This window comes from Phyllobates terribilis, unplaced genomic scaffold, assembly GCF_046119375.1.
Source record: "Phyllobates terribilis strain yellow unplaced genomic scaffold, ASM4611937v1 Scaffold_3__8_contigs__length_932513732, whole genome shotgun sequence".
In the NCBI taxonomy this organism is placed as follows: domain Eukaryota; kingdom Metazoa; phylum Chordata; class Amphibia; order Anura; family Dendrobatidae; genus Phyllobates; species Phyllobates terribilis.
In genome coordinates, this window is record NW_027362763.1 from 741,403,863 (window position 1) to 741,427,356 (window position 23,494).

The 23,494-nt window shown below is 42.7% G+C and overlaps 1 protein-coding gene across 7 annotated transcripts in view; it reads left to right on the forward strand.

The window, feature by feature from the left end:
* EHBP1 (EH domain binding protein 1) overlaps positions 1–23,494 on the forward strand; it is a 445,048-nt gene that overhangs the window by 244,768 nt on the left and 176,786 nt on the right. For all 7 annotated transcript variants that reach the window (XM_073672136.1, XM_073672138.1, XM_073672139.1 and 4 more), the window contains one exon: positions 1,949–2,092. In XM_073672136.1, the coding sequence (XP_073528237.1) occupies positions 1,949–2,092 (144 nt within the window). The remainder of the gene's footprint in view (positions 1–1,948; positions 2,093–23,494) is intronic.

Genomic DNA, 23,494 nt, shown 5'->3' on the forward strand with positions numbered 1-23,494 from the left:
GCAGCGCAGTAGCGGGGAGCATGACTTACTTCTGGCACCTTGAGTCTTTTCTTCCAAATTACAAGTTGGTAATTAGCCTATTAATTTACCCATTTGCTGAACTCGTAAGCTCAAGTTTATTTTATTGTTTTTTAAGTCATCCTCATTAGGAGAAGGGACAGTATTTCAAGCTCAGGATGTAGGAACTATAGAGGCAGCACGTGCCAGTGTAACATGGCCCATGAGAAGCAGCTAAAGCCAATGAGTCTTCTCCAAAATATAGCTAGATTTGCAAAGAACAGAGGAGGGAACAGCCAGATGGTAATGTGAGGTTAAATGGGGTTGCATAGCAGATAAAATAATCCTTAAGGGTGCTCATGCTTGTTAAATAAAGTAAAAAGGGGTAATACCTTCAACGATCCCCCACCGCTCCTCTTTCAGCCACTGACTTAGGTTGGTCTTCACTGTTGTCAATTATTGCCTGAGTTGACATTTCGATTGTGTTGAGTTGGGGCCAGCACGGACCTTTGGATTGACACGTTGGAGCCCTAAAGTGGATCACGCATGCTGGTATCCAGCGATTATAAAAGATGAAATATGTTCTGCTATAACTTTACTGGGAACAAGTAATGCATTCGGCACCTTTTACAATATGATAAATAGGATAAACAAGCCATATAGTATATAGAAGAGCATAATGAACCTTCTAAGGGAGTATATGAACCACAAACATATCAAATTGGAAAAAAGTGCCAAGGCAGCATTACGTACAGTGTAGAGATCCAGTAACCCACCACACCCGACACACGTTTCGCACTGAAATGCTTCGTCCAGGGGTGATGGGCTGCTGGTATGAATGCTATTTAAATTGTCAATAGCCAATGACATGTGTTTGTAAATGATTACACATCTGTAAATAATTAATGGAAGCATTTGCCTCCATGTCATTGACCATTGACAATTTAAATAGCCTTCATACCAGCAGCCCATTACCCCTGGACGAAGCATTTCAGTGCGAAACGCTTGTCGGGTGTGGTGGGTTACTGGATCTCTACACTGTAGGTAATGCTGCCTTGACACTTTTTCCAATTTGATATGTTTGTGGTTCATATACTCCTTTAGAAGGTTTATTTTTATCCTCTATGTATTATATGGCTTGTTTATCCTGTTTATTAAACCTCTATATAGGCTTCTTGCATGACTTGGTATGCAATTAAGGTCTAGAATATATAATATACTCTTGTGACATTGCCTGTTATTCTAATATTGATGTTTTATACAGCCTAGTAAACTGTCATTTTATTAATTAATAGGTTGTGCTATTACTAATTGTTTACTATTCATTGTTATATACTTCCTTTTATTATACCAACTACTTTTGGCAGCAATTACTGCTACTACTATTTATTCAGTGTATACACTTTCTATCCAGGATTACCCACCTCTTTTTTTGTATCTGTATAACTTTGTTTTTTCTGAACTTTTTGAAAATTTTTAATGCATATCAATAAAGATTTTTTTAGCTGTTTCAAAGAAAAGCTTATTCTCTTATGTATTTATTACAATATGCTTTTCTGGCTTTAAGTAATGTGATGATTAAGAATATTGGTGTATTTAAGTTCCTAGATGTGCAATAAGAACTTGTATAAAGACCATAACTTTATTTAAAGGGGCTAACCGGGATTTAAAAAAAAGTTGCCTAGAAGCAGGAAATAGTATTAAGTAGCCCATTAAATCCAGTACCGTCACTCCAGAGGTCGTTGCTATTCCTACAGGCATCACGTCTGTCATCCATGTGACTGCAGCAGCAGTGCTTGACGCGTGCGTGTACAGCACCTAGCCATAGAGGCCAGTGATTGGCTGTTGGCTGCAGGGTTCACGGGAATGATGCACATGACATGATCGCTGTAGAAGTGGTGGGAACCACCAGGACAGCAGTGATCCTCATTTTTCTATTTGTGTCTTATAGCAACGAATGTTATCTCGTCAAGAGGAATTGAAAGAGCGAGCCCGGTTATTGCTGGAGCAGGCAAGAAGGGATGCGGCACTGAAAGCCGGAAACAAGCCGAGACCAATCGCTGCAGCCACTACACGTGCGAAGCAGCTAAGTGATGTAAGTCTTCTTTCTTCTGAGCTGCTTTACCAAGCGCAGTTGCGCTGCTTTATTTGGAATATTATTGAAGGTGCCGCAGTGCTTTCCCGTTCATTTCACTGAAACGTGAGAGTCCCAGAGATCACATATATAATCAGGAATAAAATTGTTCACATTTTGTCTATTTACAGCCTCCTTTTTAATGGAAGCCACAGCACTGTGCTTAATCTATCGTATGATAACATGCCCCTCATCCACAATCCTCCCCAAAAAAATAATTCTATAGAGTAGGCTGGGTCATGGCACAAATTGGAAGTCACAGAAGGACATGCCTTCTAATTGACATGAAGAGGGAGATGCTTTGCAGCACATACACAGAAATAGTGCCCCTTGCTGAAGCCCCTTAGTGTTCTCACCTACTACAATCCCTTTTATGGCCCACATACAGTATGGTACCCCTCCAAACAGTATAATGCCCCCAAAAATATATCCCACCCAAACACCGTATGATACTCAAATAGTGAATTTCCCCATACTATTTACCCCTTCATTATCCCCCAGACGCATAGTATGATGCCTACACAATGACCCCAGCAAAGTATGATGCACCTACAGTGCCCTCAACACATTATGATGCCCTCACAGTACTTTTAACAAAGTATGATGTTCCCATAGTACCTCCACCACATTATGATATCACCAGCACAGTACGATATCCCCACTGTGAACACCACAGTACAATTTCTCCACAGTGCCCCCCAATACAGTATGTCCCCACAGTGCCCCCAACAGTAATGTGCCCCCACAGTGCTCCAGCACAATATGATGTCCCCATAGTGCCCCCAACACCGTACAAGTACAATGTTCCCTACAGTTCCCCCTACACAGTACAATGTCCCCACAATGTGCCCAATACAGTACAATATCTCCACAGTGTCCCCAACACAGTACGATGTCCCCACAGTTCCCCCAACATAATACAATGTCTCCATAGTGTCCTCAACATAATACAATGTGTTCCCAAAACAGTACGTTATTTCCAGTGTTCTCATTACAGTATGATGTCACTCAATGCCCCCAACACAGAATCATGTCTCTACAGTGCCAAAAAAGTATCATGTTCCTACAATGCCAACACAGTATCATGTCCCACAGTGTTCCAAACACAGTATAATATCCCTACAATGTCTCTAACGCAGTGTGATGTCCCCAAAGGGTCCCCAACACAACACAATGCCCCCAACACAGCACGATGTCTCCACAGTGCGCACAACATAGCATAGTGTCCCCACAGTGCCTCCAACACAATATGATGACCCTTCAGTGCCCCTACACAGTACGGTGCCCCACAATAGCTCCCACACACATACATATTATGATTTCCACAATTTCCAAAAGATTATTCCATGCCTCAGTATGTGATGTTTCGGCTGTAACAATAAAGTCACTTTTTCACTAGGATTGCATGGGGCAAGTGCTACTTGACCTGTTTCTCTAGATAGATAGATGTGAGGTACACTGTACTGGCAAAAATACAGGGGACCCTCCATGTTACACCTGCTGGAGCTTTTGACTTTCCATTCTAAATTTGTAGGGTTGAATATGGAGTTGGTCCCCATTTTGCAACTATGACGGCTTCCTCTCTTCTGAAAAGGTTTTCTACAAGAATTTGTAGTGTGTCTGTAGGATTTTTTTTGCCCATTCATTCAAAAGAGTATTACTGAGTCAGACACTGGTGTTGGAGGATAGGGCTTGTCTCACAATCTCCATTCTCGTTCATTGATGGGGATGAGGTCAGGGATCAGTGTAGCTGGTCATTTTCTTCCACACCAAACTCCCCCAACCGGGTCTTTATGGATTTTGCTTTATTCACTGGGGCACAGTCAACGGGAGCAGAAAAGGGCCTTCACCAAGCTGTTCTCACAAAGTTTGAAGCAAACAATTGACCATAACGTCTTGTATGCGCCTTAGCGCTCTTTCAGGTGTCTGTGATAATCGGTCTGATGTCGGCCGCACATCTCCTGACTCGAGCGTGACCGCTTCATATATTTCTATGACGCTGTCACGTTCAGGTCAGAAGATGTGCTGCCAGTCTGTGCATTACAATTAAGCATTTATTAATTGCCATTAAAATTTCCCTTCATTGGTACTAAGAGGCCTAGGCTAACTCCTTAAAAACAGTCCCATAGCATTAACCCTCCTTCACCAAACTTTATAGTTGGCACTATACAGTCAGGCAGGGAATGTTTTTCTGGCAATCACCAAAAGCCCAAACTCATTCATCAGACTGCAAGCGAGGGAAGAGTGATTCTTCACTACAGAAAACTCCACAGTCCACAGTCTTCTTGCTTTATACCACTACATCTGACACTTAGCATTGTTCTTGGTGATGTTAGGATTGCAAGAAGCTGCTGGGTCATGCAAACCCAAGCCAAAAAGCTCCAGGCGGGGGCATAGTTTTTGTGCTGATGTAGATGCAAAAGGAGGTTTGGACTCTGCAGTTATGTGGTCTCCACATCGTGGCTGAGTTTCCGTGGTTCCTTCCACTTTTCAGCAATATCATTGGTGATCATGGAATATTCAGGAGGGGAAAAGTGTGAAAAACTGACTTGTTACACCAATGACGTCCTATTACAGAACCGCGCTGGCCGCTGGTATTAGTGAGCTCTATAGAACGAGCCATTCAGCCACAAAGGTTGGTAAAGGCAGATTGATTGGCGAGGGGCCGGATGTTATACACCGGGGACAATGGGACTGACTGAAAACCCCAGATTTCAATGGATGTGAGAGAGATACTGTAGGTAGGTAGATATATTCTAGGTAGAGAGATGGATAAATATGAGAGAGAAGGATAGATAGACATGTGATTGATAGATACATGTGATAGATATTAGATATGAGATAGATATGTGAACGATATAATATAGATATGAGAGATAGATGGATATGAAATAGATATGTGAACGATATAATATAGATGGATAGATGAGATACCACCCAGAAATCCAGAAATACAGGCTGCAATGGTTAAACTGTTCAATATTGTGCTGAGTTCTGGCTACTTCCCTCGTACATGGAACTAAGGCCTCATCTCACCCATCCACAAGTGTTGGGATAGGTATGACCCTGCCAACTACAGAGGCATATGTGTCAGCAGCAACCTGGGAAAAGTGTTCAACAGCATCCTGAACAAGAGGATTCTCAGTTTCCTCACCGAGCACAACGTCCTCAGCAGAAGCCAAGCAGGGTTCACGCCAAACCACCGCACCACCGACTACATCTACACCCTGCACAGCATTATTCAGAGCCACATCCACAACATAATGCGCGGGAAGATATGTCCCTGTTTTGTAGACTTTAAAAAGGCCTTTGACTCAGTATGGCACCCGGGCCTATTTATGAAACTGCTTGAGAGCGGAATAGGAGAAGAGACCTATAATCAAAAGCTCCTACACCGAGAACCGCTGCAGCATGAGTGTGAACGGAAAAAGAATAGCTGATTTCCAGCAGAGCCGAAGACTCAGGCAGGGCTGCAGCCTAAGGCTGAGTGCCCACTATGCGTTTTTCAAGCGTTTTTGCCGTGGAATTTCCGCAGCGAAAATGCTTAAAAAAACGCTTGGTAATACGTGCCTCATGGTCCCCAATGATCCGCGTGTGCTGTGCACATGCTGCGGAAATTTCCGCTGCGGATTATCATTGCGGAAAAATACGCAGCATGTCCATTAATTTTGCGGACCTGCAGCGTAATTGCTGACATTGACTTGCATTGAAATGCATAATATCCGTGTCAGTACATTTGTACACACGGATACTATGCGTTTCTATTTGCGGATGGTACCCGGGTTTGGAGAAGATTAGACTCTCCTCCAGACCCAGGTACCATGGAACCTGTTAAAGAAGAATTTAAAATAAAAAATAAAGATTATACTCACCTTCCGATATCCTCCCGGTGTTTTCTCCGCTCCTTCTGGTCTGCTCTATGGGTCGCGGTGTTGTGAAGGACCTGCCATGACGTCATTGAGTCATGTGACCTGACACATAACTGAATGACGTCACCGCAGGTCCTTCACACCACCAAGAACAGTGCAAGAGACCGGACGCGGCGGAGAAAACACCGGGAGGACATCGGAAGGTGTGTATAAGCTTTATTTTTTATTTTTTACCATTCTTATTCTTTTTTTTCTTTTTTTTTAAACTAACTTGGTCACACTACTATAAATCCATGCCGGTTGCATGGATTTATATAGCGTGACCAAGTTGTCAAGCACTTTTCCAAGTGATGCTAAAATCGCTTGGAAAGCGCTTGTCAACCCGCATGCAGAAATGCATGTGAAGAACACTTGACAAACGCTTCTGCCTGGCAGGAAAAACGCATGTAAAATCCGCATGCGTTTTTCCTGCCAGGGAGAAGCGGAAAAAATATGCAGCATTTCTGCATCGTGGGCACTTAGCCTTATTCCAACGCTCTTCAATATCTATATCAATGAGCAGCCACCGCTCTGGAATCCTCCGCAGCACCAGGCCTCACACTCCATGACGTCCAGGTGAAATTCCTGCTGTATGCAGATGACCTAGTGCTGCTGTCACTAACCGACAAAGGCCTCCAATACCACCTGAAAATCTTTGTGAAATTCAGCTCCACGTGGGCACTACCAATCAACCCAAAGAAACCAAAAACATGGTGTTCCAGAGGAGAAGGCTAAGATCAGACCAGCGCCCTTCATTTGTACTAAACAACTGTACAAGAAGCGAAAAATACACGTAACTGGGCCTGGAAATTCTACAGTCAGGATGCTTCAAACAAGCCATATAGACCCTGGAGGACAAGGCCTGCAAAACCTTCTATGCCATCCAAAGGAAACGCTACCATCTGAAGCCGCCAGTGAGGTTCTGGCTTAAAATCTTCAATGCCATCATCGCCCAAATCCTCCTGTACGGCAGCGAAGTCTCGGGTCCTTCCACTTATCCAGTCTGGTCAAGGTGGGATTCCAGCCCAACAGAAATATACCACCAGGAATTCTGTAAGCACCTTCTCCAGGTCCATCGGAGCACCACCATCAGTATCTGTTGGGCTGAGCTGGGCAGAATCCCTCTACACCTAGCAGTTCTAAAGAGGGAACTAGCATTCCGGGCTCACCTATATAGTAGCAATCCAAGCTCCCATCACCATAAAGCCCTGCTACATATAGGCGGTCCACCCAAACCAGGACCCCCGGAACAGCTCACCCAAACCCAACCTGACCAAAGCACCAATTACCGCAGCCTGGCAAAAGCCAGAATCGTGAATATGACTGACGAGGGCCAGGAGAGGTATGTCAGCAACTGGAGGAACGATATCATCACCTCACAGAAACTGACCATGTACCGGAGTCTACAGAGAGACTACAGACTGGCTCCATATCTGGAGAAACTCCCGGACCCCAAAGACCGCCAGATCCTGAGCTGGTATAGACTTAGTACCCACAATCTGGCCATAGAGTCTGGCCGGCACAGACAGAGCTACAAGCCCAAGGAGGACAGATTGTGCCCACATTGTGACCTGCAGGATGAGACCCACTTCCTGCTACACTGCACCAAATACTCAGCATTGAGGGACACTCACTTCAGCAGACTCTCCGATCTCTTCCCAAATTTCAACTCCATGAAGAAGGAAGAGAAAACATATTTCCTACTTGGGGAAGAAGAGAGCACGGTGGAGATAGCAGCACAATATGTGAGCGCATGCCATAGGCTGCGAGAAAGAGAACTATGATATGCCATGGACTTCCATAGCCCCCACTCTGGATGTGCCCCTATCCATCATTCCCCCGTCCCTATCCCTATTCCCTACTGTACACTAGATAGATGTATAGATATTAGATATGAGATGGATAGATATGAAATAGATCGATATGAGATGGATGTGAGATATGATATGGATAGATATTAGATATGAGATGGATAGATATGAGATGGATAGATATGAGATGGATAGATATGAGATGGATAGATATGAGATGGATAGATATGAGATGGATAGATATGAGATGGATAGATATGAGATGGATAGATATGAGATGGATAGATATGAGATGGATAGATATGAGATGGATAGATATGAGATGGATAGATATGAGATGGATAGATATGAAATGAGATGGATATGAGATATGTGATAGATATAACAGATGGATAGATATAAGATGGATATCATAGATATTAAATAGATAAATATGAGATAAATATATCACTTCTATATCATATCTATCTTCTATCACTTCTATATCATATCTATCTTCTATCTCATATCTATTTCATATCTGTCCATCTATGTTATATCTATCACATATATACCTGATCTGTCTATCTCATACCTAATATCTATCCATCTCATATTTATCTCATATATCTAGCTCATATGTCAAATCTAATATCTGTCTATCCATCTCATATTTATCTCATATCTATCGATCTCATATCTATCTGAGATGAATAGACAGATATTAGATTTGAAATATGAGATAGAGATATGAGAGATAGATAGATATGTGATGGATATAACATAAATGGATAGATATGAGATAGATGGATAGATATGAGATCGGAGCACATCAAACAGCGCCTGCCGAGCAGAGCTGGGCAGATTCCCGCTACACTTTGCGATCCAGAACAAGGCACTATCATTCCCAGCTCCTACCATCACAAAACCTTGCTACACCAGGAAGCCCTAGGAGAACGAAGACCCCAACACAAATCACCCCAAACCAGCCTGATCAAACCACCAACCTGCATGGCCTGACAAAAGGCTAAATCTGGAAGATGGTACACAGAGGCAAAGAGGAATATCTCAGCGTCTAGAGGAACGACATTACCAAATCACAGAAACTGACGATATACCAGAACCTACAGAGGGAATACAAACTGGCCCCATATCTAGAGAAACTCGCAAAACCCAAAGAGCGACAGATCCTGAGCCGGTACAGACTGAGTGCCCACAATCTACTCATCGAATCCGGGCGGCACCGACAGAAATACATGCCCCGAGAGCACATACTCCTCCAGGAGCGCCCCCAGGAGGCTGTGGAGGATGAAGCCCACTTCTTGCTGAGGTGCCCCAAATACTGCATAGGAAGACAAACTGCCTACACTAATGGGGGACGAGGAAAGTGCAGCGGCCATAGCAGCGCAATATGTCAGTGCCTGCCACAGACTAAGAGGAGCCTGATATGTCATGGACCCCGATGCCCCATCCCTATCCCCCCATTATTTTACCACTTGCTTTGGCAATGCTGACATGTACTTAGTCCTGCCAATAAAGCCCATTTGATTTGAGATAGATATGAGATAGATAGATAGATAGAGAGAGATGAGTTAGAGCTATAGATAGATAGTTCTTGGATACAGAGATACCTGGTACCCAACCACCTCTTTCTGATAATAAAGCTAGCCGTACCTTTTTCCTGCCATTTCTATGCTCAGAACAATCTTATGAGTAGTGTTGAAGGAAATACAACGTGACAGGCCAGGTGCGATCAAGCCTGCTTTGTTAGCTTTCTCTTGGTGCCCCACCGATAACCTCCTAGATGACCTTGTAAGATCATCATCCCCAGGGAATTCACGCTGATTTAGTTTTCATAATGGCATTTCCGAAGCAGATAGACCTCAGAGCCGCAGAATTTCTGTTTCCTCAGCCGTCCTGTAGGGTGTGAGCTGATGCTGTATAAAAGGGCAGTGCTCTCACTGCCCAAAGTATCCCGACTCTTCCTTATAAGCTCCGTGACATGAACAAACATAGGTCTTCAATACATCAGCGTGGATTTTTTTACAAGTTTCTTGTACATCTTAGTCAGGAACCTCTCATTAATTTTAGAATTAACTGTAAAATATTAATTCCTCAGCCACCAAGCGTTGGTCAAGTCAGATTTGTACCTATCTTACTTCTACTGATTCTCTTTATTATACCGTGCATGCCCTTCAATGTATTGCTCTCTCCAGCAGCTACAAAACAACTGGACTCCCATAATGGCCTGTGTTGTTCTGGAAGTTGTAATTTTGCAGCAGCTGGAAAGTAACAGGTTGGAGATCAGTGCCTTAAAGGGTTATATCCAATATTGCATGTTATGGGACCCCTTGTGATCCCAAGATCAGGGCTTTGGAACCCAAAGATTCGACCCTGCAGCTTTGTCTTGGATGCAGCGGAGGTGCATAAACTCAATCTTTGTTTTGGGGACTGCCCAAAATGGCCGAGTGCTGTACTCCACTAGCTATGCTATGGACAATAAATTGTGTGGAGGCAGAGCACATGTACTTCCGCTCTTCAGGATGGGACTGCAGAGTCCCAATCTCAGGATCACTGATGGTCTTAGTGGTAGGACCCCCAATAATCAGCAAGTTAGCCCCTCAAATATGCATTTTGGGAATAACCCTTTCAAATCTTTATAGTGATGATGTTGAATGATCTGTTTTAAATAGACAAAAAAATTTGATAAAGAATAAAAAAAAAATTGAAATTTTATGGTAAGTGATGGATGTAGTGAATTTTACTATTTGTTTAAATTTTTTTAGTTTTTTTTATATATTTTTTTGTATGATTATTTTTTGTCTATCATCTTTTGGGCCCCCATACTCAGTAGATTAAATTCAGCAGATGATGTCAGGGTGGAATGAAGAATCTAGTATATTGAATTATATCTGTTCCCAGAGGTGTTTAGCGGCTTCTTATTCCACTCTTCTAATTGAACACACATGTATGCTCAGCCGAGCAGAGTGTGCATGTGTATGGGGGACTCAGGAGAGAAAGGTGTTAGACGAACCAATGTTTGGCCAATACCTAACTAAGATGTGTGGCCACTTTCACAGATTTGACAAAATGCTGCGTTTTATGGCTGAAAGGTTGGATGGATATCTAGTAGAGTCGAGATTCGTAGGACCCTGGTCATGTAGCCGTGTCGGTGACCTATGGCTGCCGGATCTGATCACTGCACAGCTCCCCTACTTTCCGGCATCCCCGGCGCCTCTTCTGATTAGTAGGCTCCGATGTAATTTGTTGCAGCACGATGCATGTATTGCCTGTGTACCTGGCCTACTAATCAGGCGAGGCGCTGGGGATGCGGAGGTAGTCCCGCAGCCACGGACTACAACTATGGCCACTGGACCAGAGTCTTGTGACTCTTTTTGCTCATCTGTAATATATAATTAAATTCCTGTAATTCTGCATCCGGTATTTCAGATCATCCGATAATCCATCCTGGATTAAAGTAGTTTCACTATAATGATTTTATATAGGTGCAGAGAAGCAGATTTGCAGCAAATGAATTAATTACAACTTTATTTAACTTTTTTTGCTTTTAACGTAAAATTTCACTTGCCAATTTTTTTTTTTTATTTTTTTTTTTAAATATCCTTTAATCCGAGAGTTACTTTGACCTGAGTCTAAGGTTCACTAGCAAATCCATAAGTTAAAAAAAAAGGGTAAAACCACAAATCCCCCGAAGAATGCGTGTGTAGTGGCCCTTTCTTTTCCACACACAGTATAATGTGAATGTAAGCCATGCCTGAGTAATCAAAGTGTGGGGCAAAGAATGGGTTAACATGCTGCAGGTCTGGTGGCGGTCCCTGTATTAACTCCGTAATTAATTTAAGATTTAGCAACAATCTGAAATGTTCAATTCCACTTGGCTGTGTTTTGGTAGTAACGGTATTTATTTTACTGCTTAGCAGTGAGTACGGCATATATTGCTTTGCTTTTCACAGAGCAGCACAAAGGTTTCAAAGACCGGGATAAATCGTTCCTCCAGTGGAGAGAAAGCTGCTGTTTTGTTTTGTTTTTTTTTCTTCATCTTCTATCAATTAAACCTGTAACTTCATTTTACAGATTTTACCAGGGAGGGGAGAACAGGGATCCTCAAGACAACACAACTTAGCAGAATGCAACCTTGGCCCTTTGATGTTAATTGGAAAACATTGATTGAAAGGACTGCTCTGCCACGCTGATAATTGTGACAGATTGAGATATGATCACTAGATCTCTGGATAAGAAAAGCAGCTTTTGGCCATCTAATTGGCAATATAAGGAGACAGAGCATTGTTTCGCTCAATCTTTTTATTGTTTAGAACTTTCTTTGCTGATAGTTTGTTTGGATTACATCTTTGTTGTAATATGAATGACGGGCTGTATTGTGCAGATATGGCTGTAATATGCAGATACAGTTGTGCTCAAAAGTTTACATAACCCGGCAGAATGTTTGCTTTCTTGGCCTTGTTTCAGAGAATATGAAAACTTTTTCTCCACTCATGGTTATTGGTTGGGTGAAGCCATTTATTGTCAAACTACTGTGTTTTCACTTTTTAAATCTTAATGACAAACAAAAACATCCAAATGACCCCGATCAAAAGTTCACATACCCCAGTTCGTAATACCGTGTATTGCCCCCTCTAACATCAATGACAGCTTGAAGTCTTTTGTGTTAGTTGTGGATGAGGTTCTTTATTTTCTCAGATGGTAAAGCTGCCCATTCTTCTTGGCAAAAAGCCTCCAGTTCGTGTAAATTCCTGGGCTGTCTAGCATGAACTGCGCGCTTGAGATCTCCCCAGAGTGGCTCAAAGATATTGAGGTCTGGAGACTGAGATGGCCACTCCAGAACCTTCATTTTGTTCTGCTGTAGCCAATGCCAATGACAGGTCGACTTAGCCTTGTGTTTTGTATCGTTGTCATGTTGGAACGTCTAAATACTTCCCATTCGCAGCTTTCGGGCTGATGAGTGTTAATTTGCCTCCAGTATTTGCTGATATCGTGCTGCATTCGTCTTTCCTTCAACTTTTACCAAGTTTCCTGTGCCTTTGTAGCTCACACATTCCCAATCAGCGATCCACGTCCGTGCTTTACTGTAGGAATGATGTTGCGCTCATCATAGGCCTTGTTGACCTCTCTCCAAATGTAACGTTTATGGTTTTGGTCAAAAAGTTAAATTTTGGTCTCATCACTCCAAATTACCTTGTTCCAGAAGTTTTGAGGCTTGTCTCTGTCCTGTTTGGCATATTGTAGACGAGATACTTTGTAGCATTTGCGCAGTAATGGCTTTCTTCTGGCGACTCGACCATCAGCCCATTTTTCTTCAAGTGCCTCCTTATTGTGCATCTTGAAACAGCCACACTGCTAGTTTTCAGAGAGTCCTGAATTTCAGATGATGTTATTTGTGGGTTTTTCTTTGCATTCCGAAGAATTTTCCTGGCAGTTGTGACCGAAAGTTTTGTTGGTCTACCTGACCATGGTTTGGTTTTTACAGAGCCCCTGATTTTTCATTTGTTAATCACAGTTTGAACGCTGCTGACTGACATTATCAATTCCTTGGATATTTTTTTGTATCCCTTTCCTGCGTTATACAGTTCAACTACCTTTTCCCGTAGATCCGTTGACAATTCTTTTGCTTTCCCCATGACTCACAATCCAGAAAAGTCAGTGGCTGGATGATAGATGCAAGAGTCTGTCTGGATCTCAGAAACTCACTCAGCTTTTATGCACACACACTGATTACAAGCTAACAGGTCATAGGTGAGGATGCTACTTTTAGTAGCCATTCAAACCCGTTTGTGTCAAATTCTGTGCATATTATCAGGCCAAAATCACCAGGGTATGTGAACTTTTGATCGGGGTCATTTGGATGTTTTTGGTTGTCATTAAGATTTAAAAAGAGAAAACACAGTAGTTTGACAATAAATGGCTTCACCCAACCAATAACCATGAGTGGAGAAAAAGTTTTTTTGTTATCATTCATATTCTCTGAAACAAGACCAAGAAAGGAAAAATTCTGCCGGAGTATGTAAACTGTTGAGCACAACTGTATATGAATGATGGTCTATAATGTGCAGATATGTGCATGACCGGCTGTAATGTGCAGATACATGAATGCAGGGCCGGCTCCAGGTTTTTCTGGGCCCTGGGCGCAAGAGTCTCAGTGGGCCCCTCTAACACATACCACGATTCATGATGCATAGATACGGCAGAGAAATATAGGTATAGTACAATGCAAAGATTTCACTTCTTACATTACATGAGCGATATCTATTGTAAATTCCACAATAGTTCAGAAACCGGCGAATCGCTCCACACAGGTTACTGGCCCCCATATAACGCTTCATACAAAATACTGGCCCCCATATAATGCTCCATACAGAATACTGGTCCCCATATAATTCTCCATACGGAGTACTGGCCCCCATATAACGCTCCATACGGAATACTGGCCCCCATACAACGCTCCATACAGAATACTGGCCCCCTTATAATTCTCCATACAGGCTTTTGTCCCCATATAATGCCCCATTCAGGATGTCACCCCCCCATTTGATGCCCCATGCAGGATGTCACTTCTCCCACCCCATGTAATGCCCCATGCAGGATGTCACCTCTCCCCCTCCCCCCCCTTGTAATGCCCCATGCAGGATATCACTCCCTCCCGCCCCCCATATAATGCTCCATGCAGGATATCACTCCCCCCCCCCCCCCCCCATATAATGCTCGATGTAGGATATCACTCCCCCCCCCCCCCCCCCCATATAATGCCCCATGCAGGATGTCACTTCCCCCCCCCCCCCCATATAATGCCCCATGCAGGATGTCACCTCCCCCCCCCATATAATACCCCATGCAGGATGTCACTTCTCCCCCACCCATATAATGCCCCATGCAGGATGTCACCCCCCTTACAATGCCCCATGCAGAATGTCCCTTTCCCCCCCATATAATGCCCCATGCAGGATGTCCCTTTCCCCCCCATATAATGCCCCATGCAGAATGTCCCTTTCCCCCACCATATAATGCCCCATGTAGGATGGTCACCCCCCTCTTTATAATGCCCCATGCAGGATGTCACCCCCCCTCTTTATAATGCCCCATGCAGGATGTCACCCCCCCTCTTTATAATGCCCCATGCAGGATGTCACCCCCCCTCTTTATAATGCCCCATGGAGGATGTCACCCCCCATATAATGCCCCATGCCTCCATACATTAAAAAAAAAATCAAATACTCACCTCACTCCTCCACACCTGCTGCCACTGCTCAGGTCCGGACTTCAGCGTCGCTGGTGTTGTCCCACTCTGCGCTGCCTGTGATGGCTCGGGGGAGGGCGCGGTGGAAAGACGTCACTTCACCCTCTGACCTGAGATGTCACAAGGAGAGGGAAAGTTAAGTATCCAGCTGCCGGGGCCCTGAGCAAGCGGGGGGAAAGGGCGGGCGCTGGCACCGCTCTCCTCCGCCCATAGCCCGGCGGGGTGCCTAACCGCGAGTGGGCCCCCCGCCTGCTGAGGGCCATGGCACTTTCCTGGGTACGCCGGGTGCTGACGCCGGCCCTGCATGAATGACGGGCTGTAATGTGCAGATACATGAATGACGGGCTGTAATGTGCAGATACATGAATGACGGGCTGTAATGTGCAGATACGTGCATGACTGGCTGTAATGTGCTGATACTCGAATGACGGGCTGTAATGTGCTGATACGCGAATGACGGGCTGTAACGTGCAGATACGCGAATGACGGGCTGTAATGTGCAGATATACAGTCCTGCTCGTCGTTATTTGCACCCATTAAGTTTAAGTACATAATGAGAATATCTCCTGAAGAAAAGACTCAAGTGAAACAGTTTTTGTATAGATCACTTGTGTTAAATACAAAAGAGCAAATGATAAACAATAATTTAAAACAAAAAACAATGGGAAGGAAAAATAGAAAAACCTAAAGCTTGCTGTGTCACTGGTGTTGACACCCTTTACATTAATTTAGTATGGAAACACATTTTGACTCACTTGTGGTAAATCACAAAAGAAATTCACCTGAGATTAATTGTCAGTGCCCATGTGACATGAATTATTTCAGTGCATACATTGATATATCTGTTGGTGCCCTGATGAAGGGGTGTGGAACACCCAGAAACGCGTAGGCATTTACCAATAAACAAGGATTTTATTATATGTTCCTGATTTGAGGATTTTTCAGCGGCGCAGACGTATATCTCTACCTTCACCGCCTTTGGATTTATTCTGGTCCTGTGGGACACCTATTGGAGATCCGCTTCAGCTGCCTTTTATATGTTATGATAGTTGTGTCCTCACACAACCTAACCAGGTGAGAACCACCTTTTTACTATTATTCCCTATGTCTACAGGTGTAACCCTATTGGGCTTTGCGCTCTCTCTCTCTTTGTATTTTATGAATTATCCAGTGAATGATAACTTCACTGTTCTTTTGTCACAATGGTGAAGACAAAGTAGCTGTCTGAGGACATCAGAACTGCTATTATTAGCGAACACAAGACTTACAAAGGGTATGAGGCCATCTCCAAAGACCTTGGTATCCCAGTTTCAACACTGTGCAATGTTATTAAGAAGTTTGCCATGCATGGAACCGTCAAGAACCTCCCTAGACATGGAAAAAGAGGAAAATTGACGAAATGTTTTCAAAGGTTGGTGCGAATGGTGAAAAAAAACACCATGTCAAAAATCCAAAGACCTGAAGGCCATCTGGAACAGTTTGGAGTTATGGTTTCAACAAGTACCATACGCCGCACACTAGACCAAGCAGAGCTTTATGGGCAAAGACCAAGGAAGAAACCATTGCTGAAGAAAAGACATAAAAAGGAATGACTGATCTTTGCCAAAGACTACCTTGACAAATCACAATCCTTCTGTGAAAATGTTCTGTGTACAGATGAAACAAAAATAGAGCTTTTTGGTAATGCTAGGAAACATTTTGTTTACAGATGGTGCAATGAAGCTTATAAGGAAAAGAACACCTTACCAACAGTTAAGCATGGTGGAGGATCCATAATGCTGTGGGGTTGCTTTGCTGCGTCTGGTACTGAAGGCCTTGACCGTATCACAGGAATCATGAAATCAGAGCATTATCAAGAGATTTTAGAGAGAAATGTCCTACCCAGTGTAAGGAAACTTGGTTTGAATCAAAGATCATGGGTCCTCCAGCAAGACAATGACCCAAAACACCCATCCAAAAGTACAGAGGAATGGTTGAAAAAGAAAAAATGGACTGTTTTAAAATGGTCAGCAATGAGTCCCGACCTCAGTCCCATTGAAGATCTTTGGGGTGAGCTGAAATCTGCTATTGGGAAAAAGAACCCTGCAAACATTCAAGAGCTTGAAGAAACTGCAAAGAAAGAGTGGGAGAAAATTCCAGCTGAGAAGTGCAAGAAGCTTATAGATGACTACAAGAAACGTTTGGAGGCTGTCATCAATGCCAAAGGGTGTGCGGCCAAGTATTAATTAGGGGTGCCTTTATTTCTGCACATGCTGTTTATTCTGTTTCTTCTTTGAAATTGCAACATGGAAGTTGAAAAACAATGTTTTATTGTTGTATTACTTTGGACCACTAATTAAAAAATCCTGAGGATATAACTTTGGTACATTTTTAATTTATTTCTGAAGATAATGTACAGTCTATTAAAAAAATGAAGGGGTGCCAATAACAATGAGCAGGACTGTATGAACAATGGGCTGTAATATGCAGATATATGAATGACTGGCTGTAATATGCAGATACACGAGTGACTGGCTGTAAGTTTATGTGTTAGGCAATTTTATACACTAAAGGAAACAAAATTATTAATTTTTTTTGTCATCATTCTGGCTCTTCTAGATTTTTTTAGGCCCCATACACATTAGACTAAAGTCAGCCGAACCCAGCAGGATTGTCCAACAGTCTTGTGTGTATGGGGAAGGATAGAATAACCGCCATTCTGATGTTTTAATCCTTAACTTTTGTTACGCCGCTTACTGATTGGATTAATACATTTTATATTTTGATAGAGCTGACTTTTTATTTTATTTGCTAGTCCCTTATTGGACTTGAACCTGCAATTGCAGTATATAGCAAAAATGACTGTCTTATATGACCGTCCGCTACGAGCTGGCTTTCACAGAGTACTGTCATGACAGGCACGGGGGTCTTCAGCAGACCCCTGGCTGTTGTGGCAACCCGAAAGCATTAGAACAGCTCACGGCAAATGCTGCGGTTACCGATTGACAGCTGCATTTAACAGGTTAACAGCCGCGAGTGAAACTATACTCCACTAGCGGCCGTTGTAGGCAGATGATGGCTGAATAGTACAGCCATCATCTGCTGGGAAAGTTATTCTTGATTGTTGTACACTCCCTGTTGACAAATATAATCCATCTCTAGCAGTAGATACAGATTGACTATTATAAGAAAATGGATTTCAAGAAGCCTGGGCCAGTCTTTGTTTCTTCTCTCCTGGTCTCCTGTCTGTGACACACTGCACACAGTCATAACAGAGAGGTGGCCTCTCATTTTGGGGCAGGCAAGCTATTGAACAATGACCGGCACAATGAATGACTGGAAGTGAAAAAAAGGAGATCCAAGCATCCCCATTAGATTTTTATTTTCCATCTCTCCTCCTCCTTTCCCTTTTATGTATATATACAACCCCTGGCAAAAATTATGGAATCACCGGGCTCGGAGGATGTTCATTCAGTTGTTTAATGTTGTTGAAAAAAAGCAGATCACAGACGTGGCACAAAACTAAAGTCATTTCAAATGGCAACTTTAGGGCTTTAAGAAACACTAAAAGAAATCCTGATTAAAAATGCGGTACTCAGTAAGGGTAATTTTTTTTTCAGACCAAGCAGAGGGAAAAAATTATGGAATCACTCAATTCTGAGGAAAAAATTATGGAATCATGAAAAACAAACACACAAAAGAACACTTCAATACATCACTAGTATTTTGTTGCACCACCTCTGGCTTTAATAACAGCTTGCAGTCTCTGGGGCATGGACTCTTCATCAATCTGGCTCCAACTTTCTCTGATTACTGTTGCCAGATCAGCTTTGCAGGTTGGAGCCTTGTCATGGACCATTTTCTTCAACTTCCACCAAAGCTTGAGATCCGGACTATTTGCAGGCCATGACATTGACCTTATGTGTCTTCTTTCAAGGAATGTTTTCACAGTTTTTGCTCTATGGCAGGATGCATTGTCATCTTGAAAAATGATGTCATCATATCCAAACATCCTTTCAATTGATGGGATAAGAAAACTGTCCAAAATATCAATGTAAACTTGGGCATTTATTGAAGATGTAATGACCGCCATCTCCCCAGTGCCTTTGCCTGACATGCAGCCCCATATCATCAATGACTTTGGAAATTTGCATGTTCTCTTCATGCAGTTAGGCGGTTTCTTACAGTTCGGTCACAGACATTGACTCCAGTTTCCTCCCATTCGTTCCTCATTTGTTTTGTTGTGCATTTCCTGTTTTGGAAACATATTGCTTTAAGTTTCCGGTCTTGACGCTTTGATGTCTTCCTTGGTCTACCAGTATGTTTGCCTTTAACAACCTTCCCATGTTGTTTGTATTTGGTCCAGATTTTAGACACAGCTGACTGTGAACAACCAACATCTTTTGCAACATTGCGTGATGATTTACCTTCTTTTAAGAGTTTGATAATCCTCTCCTTTGTCTCAATTGACATCTCTCGTATTGGAGCCATGATTCATGTCAGTCCACTTGGTGCAACAGCTCTCCAAGGTGTGATCACTCCTTTTTAGATGCAGACTAACGAGCAGATCTAATTTGATGCAGGTGTTAGTTTTGGAAATGAAAATTTACAGGGTGATTCCATAATTTTTTCCTCAGAATTGAGTGATTCCATAATTTTTTCCCTCTGCTTGGTCTGAAAAAAATTACACTTGCTGAGTACCACATTTTTAATCTTGATTTCTTTTAGTGTTTCTTAAAGCCCTAAAGTTGCCATTTGAAATGACTTTAGTTTTGTGCCATGTCTGTGATCTGCTTTTTTTCAACAACATTAAACAACTGAATGAACATCCTCCGAGCCCGGTGATTCCATAATTTTTGCCAGGGGTTGTAATATGCAATGTGTATATATACACAAAGTCACAAGAAAAACTAAATACATCCGACTTCTATGGTTTTACGTACCGTGGCATAAAAACAAATCTGGTCCTTAGAAGGGCTTAAAGGTAAGTAAGTACAACGCCAGATGCAAAACAACACATGACAAATGACACAAGTGTCAAAATCAAGACCAAATGTAGAAGCAGTGTGTGAAAAATTGAAAAATTTTGTAAACCCCTGGCTAAGTACCCATGATGCAGAAATGCTCCGGATTTTTCCTGAGCGTTTCTGCATCTCCCTGGCAGAAAAAACGCATGCGGATTGTACATGCGTTTTTCCTGCCAGGGACAATCGCAATTGAAGCTTTTTGCACATGTGATTTCGCATGCGGGTTGTCAAGAGCTTTCCAAGCGATTTTAGCATCACTTAGAAAGTGCTTGACAACTTAGTCACACTATATAAAATCCATGCAACCGGCATGTATTTTATATAGTGTGACCAAGTTAATAGTTGAAAAAAAGATTAAAAATGGTAAAAAACAACAACAAAAAAAACATTATACTTGCCTTCTGATGGCCCCCGGTCTTTTCTCCGCTGCGTCCGGTCTTCCCGGTGTCTCGCGGTGGTCTGAAAGGACCTGCCATGACATCATTTAGTCATGTGACAGGTCACGCGACCACCAACGTCAGCGGTCGCGTGACCCGTCACATAACTAAATGACGTCATGGCAGGCCCTTTTAGACCATCGCGAGTCGTAGAAGATACCGGACGCAGCGGAGAAAAGACCGAAGGCCATCAGAAGGCAAGTATAATGTATTTTTTTATTTTAATTTTTTTTTTTTCTTATATACAGGTACCATAGTACCCAGGTCTGGAGGAGAGTCTCCTCTTCTCCAGACCCGGGTACCATCTGCACATTGAATCGCTTAATATCCGCATGTGCACATGTAGTCGTGCGGATATTAAGCGATTCAATGCAAATCAATGGCAGCGAAAACGCCCCGTTTAAGCAAAATAATTGGTAGTGCTGCGGATTTTTCTGAAATGATAATCCACAACGGAAATTTCCGCAGCATGTGCACAGCACATGCGGATTATCATTGGGGAACATTGCAGACCTTCTACCAAGAGTTTTTTAAGCGTTTCTGCAGCGGAATTGCCACTGTGGAAACGCTTAAAAAACGCATAGTGGGCACGCAGCCTTACTGTTATTAATTTAGAGAGTAAGTAGTGGCCGGATTCTGCTAATCGAACTCCCTGGATTAATTGTGTATCAGCAAGTGTGAACACCTCTATAAAAGCAGTTTTGCCAGTTTGCTGAGCTGGAGAATTCAGGCTTGTGTTAACACTATGCAAAAGAGGAAAGACATCAGCAATGATCATAGAGAACCAATTGTTGTTGCCCAGCTATCTGGAAAATAGTTATAAAGCCATTTCCAAATAGTTCAGAGCCCATCATTCTACAATGAGAAAGATTACATGCATATATCTCGCATTTACTGCCATTAGCTCTTAGGAAACCTTTATTCTCCATGCCCAGGTAATGATTGAAGCCCCCCAGGTAAACAACTTGTCTCCGGTCTTTTTTACAAGCATGACACACATAGTTTATTTAGATGGGCCAATATCAGCCCAATAATGACCATTCACAAATTCGGAGGTGAACAGAATGACCCTTAATACTATAGTTTGTTTCCCAGTTCTGTAGCCACTCACTGATTCATGCTGTCCGTGGTTTGGGCAACATGAATTGACTGTCAGATTTCCTTTAAGAAGGATTAAACTTGGGCAACAGACAGTGGACGAAAAGTTAGACAGAAAGGAGATGCATAGTGGACGGCACGATCATAGATTTTTCAGTGTAAAAATATTGTGGGTAAATCAATTACTTTGCCGTTTTGTTACTCTTTGCATTGGCCATTTTTATTATTATAGCACCATTTATTCCATGGCGCTTTACATGTTAAAAGGGGTATACATAATAAAAACAAGTACAATGATCATGAACAATATGTCGCTGACTGGTACAGGAGGAGAGAGGACCCTGCCCGCGAGGGCTCACAGTCTACAAGGGATGGGTGAGGATACGGTAGGTGAGGGGAGAGCTGGTCGTGCAGCGGTATGGTGAGCCATCAGTTGAGCCTTAATTTCTTGAAATGATAGTATCCATTTAAAAAAAAAAACGCCTGCATTAAGCTTCAATTAGAAAAAACATTAGCATATAAATCCATAAAATTAACATTATCCGGTTCAATTTTTTTTTTTACTGTGGGAAAAGAGGGGTCACAGATCACTCCTGCCGGCTATTGAGTTGCTCCAGGTCAACGGAACAACTCTTCTTCTTCCGGGCTGCTCTGTCGACGTGGCGTGACTGCAATAATCATGCCCGTCAACAGAGCAGAGAGGAAGAGAAGCCGCTGCTCTGTCGACATGGCGTCAACAGAAGGTGCTGAATTGCCGGCAGGAGTGGTCTGTGACCACTCTGTGCCGGTGGAAATAGGCGCCGGGCACAACAGGCAGCTAGTTAGCAACTACCTGCCTGTACGTTCTTAGGCCCATAGTGAAATAATTAAATACTCGTGGATAACTTCATTAATAACAGAAATATGTGTGCTTGAAGTGACAACCTTTTTCATTAAAAAAAAAAAACACATTGCAGTGTATGATGTTGCTTTTTAAACCCAATACAGAAGTGGATCAGCAGGAAGAAGGGAAAGTTCCCACTCCTTGCTTAAAAAAATTCCATCGAAAACTTCATGTATATTTCAGCCTAGGGCTATGTTCACACCTTTATGAAACATATAATCCACACCAAAAAAAAATGCAGAGAAAACACAGCAAAACCTACTTTTTGTAAGTAGCTTCTTTACTGCCAAACGAGCGGGTGTTGCATGTAGAAAAAAATGCAGCTAAAACACGGCGTGTGAACATAGCCTTAATCTTATTCTTCTTCTATGTGAGTCAGAGTTTGGAGACTTCAATTAACACAGTCTCCTTTTTGCAAATTTATGGCAATAGTTTTTTATTAAATTTTTTGGGTTCTGATATCCAAGCAGAACTATTACCAGGATTACTGTGCCAGTACTCTATGAATCCAGTTGATGTCACTGAGTGTTAATAAGCTTATTAATGAAGTCCCCCAGCCTAAGACCTTTCTTCGCTACTTTAAAAGCTTGTACCTGACTTGGCAGGTAATCTAGGGAGCTGCCCGGCTGTATTTTACTGAAATAACGTAACAAGGTTAAAGGAATCTTCTCATCATTATCAATAGTTAAAATTTCAAAGTGCTTGTAAAAGCACGCAACTTTGCAATTTAGCACTGTTGCTTTGCAGCGCTGGGGTCCTGGGTGCAAATCCCACCAAGGACAACATCTGCAAGGAGTTTGTATGTTCTCCCCTTGTTTGTGTGGGTTTCCTCCGGGTTCCCCGGTTTCCTCCCACTCTCCAAAGACATACTGATAGGGAATGTAGATTGTGAGCCCCAATGGGGGCAGTGAGCCCCAATGGGGACAGTGATCCCGCCGTTGATTTCCACGTTGCTATCTAAACGAGAAAAA